This window comes from Schistocerca nitens, chromosome 1 (genome assembly GCF_023898315.1).
Source record: "Schistocerca nitens isolate TAMUIC-IGC-003100 chromosome 1, iqSchNite1.1, whole genome shotgun sequence".
Lineage (NCBI taxonomy): Eukaryota > Metazoa > Arthropoda > Insecta > Orthoptera > Acrididae > Schistocerca > Schistocerca nitens.
This window is the reverse complement of record NC_064614.1, coordinates 493,497,781-493,510,030: the sequence shown is the minus strand read 5'-3', so window position 1 is coordinate 493,510,030 and position 12,250 is coordinate 493,497,781. Positions and strand designations below refer to the sequence as shown.

Here is a 12,250-nt window from a genome sequence, read left to right as displayed (position 1 = left end):
TTTAAATTTATGAGGTTGGATATTTCTTTCTTTCTTTCTTTATTCTATTTTCATCATGTATTCTGTGCTTACTGAAGTTTTTAAAATATTATTCTTGTTTCCTAAAAATTTATGGCCAAGGTTGAGTTAAATTATAAAAGTTGACAGTAGGTTAAGTAGGGTTAAATCAAAGTAGTTGCAAGTGCTTTAGGCCAAAAGGTATATGAATCTAGAAATGAAGAAGTAATCTTTATTTCCAGGACTGAACACGAATGATCCAGACTACGAGTTTTCCAGTGATAGTGTAGCCTCCACCAATGAAAATTCTGATAACAACACAGTGGACTATTTAGAACAGTGTTTGTTGTCTGATCGAACAACTGCAAAGTACTACAGGAGAAATAATATAAACTCTATGGGTATATCTGCAGACTGATACTAAACCTGAGCATCCTCCATTTCAGGAATCAACATTAACATAGATCACTATGCTACAAAATTTATGTCAGCTTCCTGAAGGGGCCACAGGACCATCCTCGCCAATCACCAAACTAGAAAATCAACACAAGATCCAGTGCCTAGAAATGAAACTGAGGAAATGTTGGACTCAGGGGAAAAAAATGAGAAACATGTCGAAGAAAAGACATTCAGTGGAAAAGACTGTGATGGATGTAATAAATGTGTGACTCTGTTAATTACTGTCAAGAGATTTGCTTTGTTTAAAGCATTCTAGGGTTTGTGAAACTTCAGCAAACAGAATGCTCACCCCTGCACACTGGTGAAATGTGTTCATGTTCAGCAACAGCAACCGAGTGATGATCAGTTACATACATATACTTTGTGAGTGTAAAAACAGAACGTATTCTTATTTGCAAACAGCTCTTCTTGGGTACCTTTTCCATTTCCAATGGTAGATTAACTCAAGCACTAAAGAAAGAAGAACTGGGATGAACACCTACAGGGGGATTTGAGAGGAAAGAATATTCCAAAAAACAAAATTCCCAAGAATGTTGTCAACATGGTAGTGGACCACATTAAATGGTTCCCCCTTACAAAAGTCACTACACTACGCCACACAAGCCTAACAGGAAATATCTCAGCCCTGCTTTCAATATTAAGGTCATGTATGATCTTTACAGAGAAGACTGCACCGAGAAACAAGTTCCAGAAAGCACTAAACTGAGGGGAAGTTTCTACAAACATATATCCAATGAGAGATTCAACTTATCTTTCCAATGCCCCAGTGAAAGATTCCTGTGCTACATATGACTCCTTAAAACTGAGAATTTTGACTGCAGAAGAACCACTTAAACTGGCATTAGTGCAGAAACAAAATGAAGATTGGAGAACAACAGAAACAGCATGGCAGTGAAACTTCCTGGCAGATTAAAACTGTGTGTTGTCCGAGACTCGAACTCGGGACCACTGTCTTTCACGGGCAAGTGCTCCACCATCTGAACTACCCAAGCATGACTCACGGCCGGTCCTCACAGCTTTAATTCTGCCAATATCTCGTCTCCTACCTTCCAAACTTCGCAGAAGCTCTCCTGCGAACCTTGCAGAACCAGCACTCCTGAAAGAAAGGATATTTTGGCTGAGGACACTACTGTCAAGGGAATGTGAATATCAGAAGCAAAACTTTTTATCTTCAGAAGACACTGCTTTCCCCTGAGGTTTCAACATCAAAAGTAACATTCATGATTTCAAAACAGACCATGGCTCTATGTACATTTGGGATGAGATTTTGGCATCAAAAGGCTCCCAAGAACTAGGTTCCTGTCTTCTAAAGCATGCAGAACTCCATACCCATGATGTTTATCATGTAATAGCATGCAGTGACACAGCAAGAAATGAGATCCATAGGGGTTGACTGTAAGTTTGTTAATGGGACACTCATTTCTGCCAAATGATTCAGAATTCGGAGTTTTTGAGACAAAATCAATAACTTCTAATTTTCACTTCGGATGATTGGTGTTGTGCCATTCAAAAGACAAGGAGAAAACAACCCTTTACTGTTTGTAGAATGGCCCTTAATGAGTTTTTATCAACAAAAGATCTAGAGAAACATGTGACATTTAGAAAGAATAACATGCAAAATGAAAAATTCAATTGGCTTCATGTTCGATGGCTTCGTTTCCAGAAAGACTGCCTACATTTCGTTTTATACAAAGAATCTCTTGATGCAAGAATCCCTTTCAAAACTTTGGATATTACAACTTCCCATCATGCTCATAGCAGTCCTCGCTTGTCTAGTGTTCAACTCATCCCTCTCAACAATGCTGCAAGGCAAAAAGGAAAGACATGACACTTCCCCATACATCCCTCCAGTGCACCATGTTTTCTTCAACTAACTGACAACTGCAAGTTTGGCTCAGGAATCTGGACCTGGACATGTTGACCCTTTAGCAGAGGAAGATGACATGGATGGGAAATCAAGTACACAGACATGCTCTATCATAGAGCCTCTTGAAATGACAGATGACAAGAATTACACTTTAAGAATTTTTACATTTAGAAATAACAATTTATTTATAATCTATAAATGAACGCATTGCTGAACAATTAGACAGACTCAAGTAGGTAGCATTCTAGTAATTAACAACAATACTGCAATAATTTTAACTAAATTTGTGAGAGAAAAGTGTGTAACAGGAGCATTAAGTGCAAACTCACATTTACTGTATCACATTATGTTTATAAGAAGAGAGGTATAGTTCTTGATTTATACTACTTTATCTATCACTATAAGTAAACTGCTGAGAGGAAAAGTGGTACTCCAACTTTTAGAGACTGTAAAAAGGAATTTAAGGTACAAATAACTAAAATGTCTGTAGCAAACATAATTATAATTATTTAACTTTTACATTTCATCAAATGAATCATGAATTATTGTAAAGCATGAATTTACATTAAATGAAATGTGAAACCTTTCATTGCTCATGTGTGGGATAAATTGAGTTATACCACTTTGGCTTTCAGTGGTTCACATGTAGTTTAGAGGGTTTAGAAATGATGAGAAGAAGAATAATGCATTATTAGTGAATGGGACTTGCTGATTAGAACAACAGAAGCAGATTTCACTGTCTAAAAATACACAGCAACTGGAAAGAGTGAAAAGGTTTATTGACTGCAACTGATTCTGATTTTAAACTAACTGCAATATTTTATTTTTGGTGTGAAGAGTGGGACTGCTACAATGATAGGTACCATAGACAACATAATAACAACAATGAAATTCAAATTTTTCTCTAGTTATGAAAACTATTACATGTTCAGAATGTAATGTAACGGACTACTGAAACTACTGATACCACCAGCTGGCGTGGTGTGTGGTGCCGTCAGTCAACTTGAAGGAGCAAGTGAACTTTAACTACGTAAACATAATCTGAAATATTATTATTTTGTTAAAAAACTGTTAATATGAGGACAATCATGAGGTATATTGCCACAGAACTATATTATAAACACTTTTCATTTTTCATACTATATTTTTCATACTATGTTTTTCATATATGTATATGTGCTATGTGTAAAATATCGATATACAACCAAGGTTGGCAGTACTGCACAGTTTGTAAGCCCTGTGAACAGGAGCCCATTGTTGGCAGAGGCAGAGGCAGAGACAATGGGCAGTTGGTGTTGAGACGTCGTTTAATACGCTTGCTTTGAGAAGGTCAAGGATAGTGGGAATGAAATGATGTATTGGAAAAGCTGTTACATTGAAAATTATTGAATATCGTCACGATCAGCATTTATAAAATAAAAGTTGAAGGTTTAAATGTGTGTCAGTTCTTACGCAGCAGAATACACACCCTGGACCTCAAATTGATTTAACAAACAGTGGATGGCAAGATTCATCACTGGACCATGAGTGTGCAACAATGACCAATAAAGGTAAGAAAGTTATATTACTCTAAATTCAGATTGTGATGATACCTTTCTCCATGTCTTCAACCCTGTATGTACTCTGTTGTTAGAGTGAACAGCATGACGGGGACTTGTGGTCGACTAGGCACACCAGGGAGACCACACAGGTTTAAAATGATAATTTGTAGCTCAATATACTACTACTGATAATAATTAATATTTGTCCCCTGGAGAAAGAGGTGCATTACAAGAACAGTTATATTAAAAACAGTTTACTACCACTGAAATAGAAGTAGTTTATAAATAATCATTATTTAAATTATAAGTGATGAAAACTGTGAGGAGAAAGAGGAGGATCCCAGAATACAGAGTAGGGAATAACTGTCCAAATCTTCAAGAAAAGTGTGTGAAAACTATTGTGAAATTGCAAAAATGAGTCACTGTGCATAGTTCCAAAGTTTTGGAAACATGGATTTGGACAAAGGAAGGACGAGAGAACAGAAATTTGTGTTCAGAGAAGGAAGGTTCACACTAGTCTAATTTTCACTGTAAGACAGTCATAGGAACACAACTATGAATGTGGAATAAATATCCTGGTGGCCTTTCTGGACACTGAAAAAGCATGTAATACTGTAAGTAGAAATGAGGTATGGAAGTTCCTGGAGGACAGAGAAGTAGAAAAGCAGACTATATAGAGGATAAGAAAAATAGGGGTATGAGCTGTGTGAAAGGAGGAGGGGAGATATCAGATTGGCTGGAACACAAAAATAGCTTGAGGCAGGGAAGTATATTTTTACAATACCAACTCATTATAATGATAGATGAGGTAATAATCAGGGTGGCACCAGTAACTGGCAAAGGAAAGATGAATGCAAGGGGTTTGCAAATGATTTGATTATTTGGGGAAACAAAAGGGAGGAAGAGGAAATGCACAAGCAGTTGGACATATGGCAAGGAACAGTACAAGTGTACAGGCTGAAATTTAGGATAAGTTAGGTATGAAAAGCCAATCAAAATCAGTGAGGAGGAGAGTCACAACTGGAATAACAACTGGTGGGGAACAAATGAGGAAGGTGGAGAGTTTCAAGTATCTGGTAAGCTTAATATCTAAGAATAGAAGAAATGACAGACAAATAACTGAGCGAAGCAGAAGTATTCTGAGAGAGCGGAGAGCTTTAGATCCCTGATATGGAGCAAGGATGTTCCTCAAAACTGCAAAAGGGTTATATATTAAGAACACTATGTTCTAATCCTGATGTACAGCTCATAGATCTGGGCAATAAAAGGAGGAGAGAGAAGAAAAACGCAAGCCAGTGAAATGAAATTCTCAAGAAATAATGCAGGAGTGACAAAGATGGATAGGTTAAGCAATGGGAGGATTAGGGAATTATCTTATCCCAAAAGCCAACTGAGGAATCAAGGACACTGAGGAAGATACGTGAAATGAAAGGGAAGGGAAATGTCCAACGTGAAGACTAAGAGACAGGTGACAAGGATGACGATGATGATGATGATGATGATGATGATGATAACCTTCATTAACCGAACTCAGGTCAACCAAACCCTGGGTTATCCGAAATACTGAAAATTGCAGATAAAAAGAAACTTACAGTAATACCAAGGATAACTGGAGAAACTGCAATAATTGAAAATTTCAAATTACTTGTCTGTTAACCATATCTGCTGACTAGTTCAATTTAGTTCTTTTAGAAGTCACAGTTCTGATACTTTAATGCATGTGCAGTTACCATAACAATAGAACATTTAAACCTAGGAGACACACATTAAGCACTGAGACCATATACCTCACAAAAATACAGTTCTCTAAAGGTTAAATTTTAGTATAAAAACATAATGGTATATTTCTGCATTTATTGATCTTTTGTAACTTTACTGTTTACAGATTATTACATTCAAGTTATCTGACAAACTATTATGATTATTTTTTTGAAGTTGCTATGGATCTGAACTAGTTCAATCTCTGTCTCTGTGTAACTTTAATATTTGTGTCAGATAGTCCCGACTTTGTCAATAATTAGTGACCTGATCTACATCTACATCAACTCCGCAACCCAACTTTCAGTGCGTGATAGAGGGTACCTCGTACCACTAATAGTCATTTCCTTTCTTGTTCCATGATAGTCTGTATAAAGTTACATAAATGCTTTGTTTAATATATTAGATGAAAATAGCAGCTGAGTATTATATGAGGGGCAGTGGATTTTTTTTAAGTAGCTATTTTTCTCCTAAGTTACATATAGAAAGAAATCTAGAAGCATCACAATATTCAGTTTGAGTAGATTAGCAGTAGACATTATTTGTTGTTAGTGTACTTTATAGAAGTACCAGCAGGAGATGCACAATGCTGTTAATATATAACTTGTCTCATTGGTTATCCCCGAAGGTCTTCCATCATGATGGCATTTATGGAGCATGATGAGTGAATGAACAATGAATGAATGAATGCAATAGTAAATATAATCAGTTGTTGAGAAATATAAGTTACTCAAACTATGTGTACCAAACTGCACTGTTGAAGTGTGTTAATGTTTTCCTTTGAAAATAAACATATTTCACAAATAAATTTCACTTACGATGATAACTTCATTTCATTAAAAGCTTTCCCTGAATCTTTAAGGCTTCACCAGGCTAAAATTTCAAATTTTCCTGAATAAATTTTTGTTGTATGTGAAAGTAAGTGCTATACAACTAGTTTTCATTGCCACAACTGGGATTTTTTGAGTCACCATGTCACTTATTAGTGATGATCCTAAGTTCAGCTATGATTCAAATAAAGATTTATGCATAACTGATTATTTTGTTTCTGAAGAAATAATGTTTAGTTGTAATACAGTTTAATACAGCTACTGCAGATAAATAGAGCACTTGCCCGCGAAAGGCAAAGGTCCCGAGTTCGAGTCTCGGTCGGGCACACAGTTTTAATCTGCCAGGAAGTTTAAAAAAAATTTATTATGAACTTCAAAGTACACTGACAAAGTTCATACTAAATATACAATCTGCATTATTTTATCATTCAAGCTTGTTAAAATTATTCTAAAGTCAAGAAAGAGGAATATGCTTGATGCTACCATGTATGCCACACAGAAAAAGTCAGCAAAGTAACTTATTTCAGCATTGAAATTAGTAACAAAAAACTTAAGCCTGGAATATTCAGCAGTGGTGTATACGAAACAAGAGTGTTCAAATATTATTATATTCAGGGTGATTCAGCTGGCCCTACCATTATCATTTTATGCAACCCGCAGTGTTATATCTCGCCTTCAAAACCCACAGATGGTATTTTCATATTCTTTTGCTTGCTACACGTAAACTATTAGTCCCACAGAAAAAAAGAAACAGGACCTTTTTGTAGGAAATTTAATGTATTTAAATTTTGTACTGGAATTCATTTTTGCTAGAGGCCATAGATTTGGAGTTATTCAAGAAAAATGTTCAAAATTAATCTTCATGCACAACCCCACTCCCACACTCAGCCCCCACCAGTCAGGGTTTCTAGTATGTTGTAGATGACACACCCACCTACCACCACACAAAAATTTGTGACTGCACGAATTATTTCCCACATTTGACCTTTTAAAGTCTTTACTTACTGGCCTTATTACACCACTGGCTTAGTCGAGAACTTACAAATTGCAAAATTTATGTTTATGTAAATTTTACCTCAAGATTTTGTGAATTTTAACAGCATTATTATGATGATCATGGTTATTAGCACCTGTACAAATTCCCAATCTTTGCACAATCCAGCCTCGCCACTTTTCCGAATGATGATAAATTGGTGGGGACAACACAAACACCTAGTCCCTGGGTGAAGAAAATCCCTGACCCGGCTGGGAATCGAACTCGGGACCTTGAAATCCAGAGGCAGCAATGCTAGTCACTACGAGCTGCAGACTTAACAGCATGAAATAAGTAATTACAGCATGGTATTTGTTACGCCTTCTGAGTATGAAACTACGGTGTCAATGTAATTAACTTTAGGATAATGTTTACAAAAGCTGTTTTTCTCTCATTACCCTCACAGGCACATTTAAATTAATAATGTTAACGAAATAGGCAACTATTCTGGTAGAATAATAGCCCAATAAATAGAGACTAAAAAAAGATCAACTATTGGAATAGTTCGTGTAGTCTGAAATTTCTGTACAGTGGTAGGAGGAAGTGCTATGAACAACATATTATAAATCTGAGTGGTGAGGGGTGTGTGTGGGGGTGGAGGTGTGTTTGATGGTCACTTTTGTATGTGGTACTTGAATAACTCAAAAACCGTGGTCTCCATTGAGAACATACTCAATACAGAATTTAACTACTTAAATTTCCTACAAAAAGTTCCTGTTCATTTCTTCTGTGGGACTAGCAGTTTGCGCGTAGTGAGCGAGAGAATACGAAAATCTTGCAGACTGTTTTTGAAGGTCAACTTTTTTCAGTTTTGTTTGTCAACAAGACTCCTGTTTTGTTTAAATCTATGATGATTTTTCAGCATGTTTGTAATACAGCTATTGAATCACAGCAGATCATTCCCCAGCTCTACAACTTGGTTCAGCACATGCATGTCTAATGTTTACTGTACAATGTTTTAAAATTTAACAAACTGATATTTCACACTATCCCCAGAAATGAATATTTCATGTTGGCTGCTCAGATAATTATGTTTCCTGTCATATATGCTAAGCTTTCTTAACACTCTGTTTACCGGCTGAAATCACTGAAGCTGTAACAGTTTCATGAGCATCTGTTTTGTTCTCTACATCAACTAATTCAAAATGTTCAGCCTGTTAAATATAAGATATAGGCCTCATGAGTTGGTTCTCTCAATTTTCTTCAAGAAGTATGAGGACACTTCAAACAGTAAGTTACACATCTTGTCCTATACTAAGACCATTGTGCAACAATACTGACGCATTGTCAGAAGAGAGGATGTGTTTTGGGTTTCCTGCAGGAACAGATCTAGAGTGGTAAAGATAACACGTACATCACAGTGTGAGGGTTAAACGGTTAGGCAACTAGAAACATACTCGAAAGTTGAAATACATCTGACTAGAATTCTTGTGGGTGAAACATCTAAATCGCAGACAGATTTACTGTGAAATTCAAGTGGAATATGGACCAAACGCAATGTCGTGTCCATCCATAGTTAAATGCTGCCACCAATTTGACCAATGCCACACAGATCTAGGTGATGCTGACTGGGGACGACAGCCATTGACACTGGCCACAGATGACAAGGTTCAGGCAACACTCACAGATTTATCAACATTGCGGACATTCACATAGCAGTTCTCAAATGGATCTGTGACAATGGAGCAGGTTCTATAATTGAGAACTTGACAGAGTGGTAGAATGTTCTGACTGTTTCCAGAATGTTCTGTTCTGACTGTTGTTTACAGAGACTTGGCACGTACATGAAAAAACAGTGTTACACATCTGTGTCACTTTGAAGTGTAGCCCAGTTATTTGGTATGACGTAATAATGTATTACTTATTTTTTTGAAACCCCCTTGCATTTTTTTTTTGTAAAAATGTTCAGAATAACCTTACAGAAATCCCCATTCCTGGCATTTGTTTTCATCAAGTGAGCCTCCAATTCAACAGCTGATGAGCTAAAATTTTCCCCTATTACAACAATAGTCAGGAAATTAACTTACAATTTACTCCCATATTTTCTCTTAAGCATACTGCCACTACTGTTCCTGACCCAGGGCCTATAACAGCATCTGATTACCATGTTTGCCCCACTTTGATGAGTAACTGAACCCAGATTACTTCACATTTGAAATCGATAATACACTAATCTCACTGTAACTTATCGAGGTCTATACGGCAATAAGTATATCATTGTCATAACGTCTATCTTTGCAATATGTTCATATTGCAATCTGACTTTAACTGCCATTCACTTCTGGTTTTAGTCAGCTTTCTGTTCTTAGTGTTACAGTGGCATTTCCACCTGCAATAACAGACTCATTCTGTAATTAACTTACCAATTTTTTAGGATTAATGTTCTCCTCTGTGATTAACAGCATTGACCTATTCTTTTCTCATATGACAGCACGTAATTCATCAATAACTTATTGGAGGATTTTCTGAACCTAAAAAGCCCCATGTACATGTCACCAGCACTTTACTGCCTGGATACCCATTTCCTTCCTGTAACGTACATGGCTTAAATGTACCACTTGGCTTCAAACTAGGAGACTGCAATTGTTTCTGAGTATAATGCTGCAAATAGTAAGCCATGCTCCCAACTTGCATGCAAGGCCAGTTATCTTCACCATTTCAGCCAGCTGTCTAAAAGACGGCCTCAACACCTAGATGGCATGAGTCATTTACGCCAACGTGAGTTGTTACTTGCAGCCAGTTGCACCATGTGTGTTCGATAGCTGCCAGTTGTGCCTATTTCACATCTCACATGGTGACCACCTGACAAATACACTGAATCTGCAGTGGATCCCTCCCAACCTGCCTACTATTTCCCTGAAAAGCTCCATTACCTGCCCGGAGCTGGCACTCCCTATGATCAACAAACCCATTTTATGTACTTATCTGGACTTTGCAGGAGGAAGGGCCACAGGCTCAATGGATGAGGTGTTCCTTGCTGGCTCGTATACCAACAGTGGCATATCTGTTACTATGGCATAAAGGGACAGATACATCAAGTACCCAGATTCACCTTCTGCCCAGAGCTAAGTAAACTGACCACTCTTACATTCATCCTAAAATAAGAACAATATGAACAAACTGTGCACATCAGAAGGTGAAGCAACATCAGGGTTTCCACAAGATACAACAGGCATCAGAGGTTACTCAGCCGTTGCAACATGTGTCCAATATCTTTGCATCATAGACCATTAGCACGAAGCCTGCCAACTGTGGCCAATGCAGCTTGCAGACATTTCTGAACAGTGGTCAATTCTCCACACACACAAGTACAGACACTACCTATTTTCTAGTATGAAGAACTATAAAATAACATGTAAGAATGAAATAACCTAAACATATGTAGACTAACTGAATCAATAAGTAGACTGCAACAACATGTTATGAAATGTTGCCAAAAGTGTGATATTTTTACAACAGATATAAAAGAGCATGAATCTTGTGCTCTAGGCAATGCAAAGATATACTATTAATATCAACATGTACAATAAATAAAAACAAGAAAATAGAATTTTAAATATCATTCAACAATATTATCATTTGTTCCTGAACGCTTTTGGAGCTCTTGGACATTTTATTTCCAAGTAGTACCAGAGGCTCCTCAAAAATGCCATCAAAAGTCTTAAATTACAAACAGAAAGAGCTGATAACTCAGGGATTGCACCTGACACGAAAATTTATGTTCACACGTGTGCGTGCATTCAGCCCAAACTCTTTTCACCAAAACTTGAGAGATTATAGCACTAACCTGAAGAGAGATGTTAATAACAGGTCTTGCAATGAGTGTTGCCTCTGTGTAACGATGAACATTAAAGTGATCTTCCAGTTCCTCAACTTGACAGCAGTGACGAAAAAAATTCTTGAACTTTTCATGGCATTCAATAATGAAGGAATTCAAGCACATGAGATAACTTGCTTCCTCACCAAACTGTAAACAAAACAATTACTAACAATAAAAGATTAGAAATACCACTGAAGTATCACACTACTGCTTTAATTCTACATATCATATCTGAGATATAGCAAAGCTGTGTTACACAATCAAAATGCAAGACTGCCAATTCTATATATAGTACATACATTATACAAACAAGAGAGTGAGTTTAACTGAAATGTTTAATACTGCTTCCCCAACTTGCAATCAATCTGTCACCTTCAAATTTAAGTTGCTACTACAGATCAGCCTGTCACTACTATCTACAGCCCAAAAACTAATACACTTTATTGAGATGGTATCTGCCACTATGAAGTTTTTATGGTTTTTGTGGAATTAGTGAATGTGATATTTAAATTATTTACACATGTGAATTAGTTCTCCAATAAGCCAAAGTCACAATAAATGTTGTTATGTAGAATGTGTTAACTGAAAAAAAGTTGTACAAATTTCATAATATATTGGGGCCGATGACCTACTATGCGCATTTACTATGTTTTAACCTTAACTCTTACAAGACTACTCTCATATACTCTTGACTCACAACTGTTATAGCTCACACATTAAGGATTTGTTAACACCATTATGTTGCAACAGCATCTGCTTGGATTATTCTAATTGTACTATCAGATCTAGGAAGAGTGGAATTGTCTGATTTGATATGTGTATTTGACACACGTACAAGTGTGTTGTAAATTGTGGAAACTCAAGCAGATTTCCTGCGTCTGTTTCTCATGTGCTTCCAAAATAAATGATCAAGATGGGTTAAAGCTGGGAATCGTAGTGGCCAAG

The 12,250-nt window shown here is 36.7% G+C and overlaps 1 protein-coding gene across 1 annotated transcript in view; it reads right to left on the bottom strand.

Annotated features, from left to right (window-relative positions):
- LOC126252642 (ras GTPase-activating-like protein IQGAP1) overlaps positions 1-12,250 on the bottom strand; it is a 367,157-nt gene that overhangs the window by 70,868 nt on the left and 284,039 nt on the right. The window contains exon 26 of the mRNA XM_049953548.1: positions 11,273-11,452. Within this exon, the coding sequence (XP_049809505.1) occupies positions 11,273-11,452 (180 nt within the window). The remainder of the gene's footprint in view (positions 1-11,272; positions 11,453-12,250) is intronic.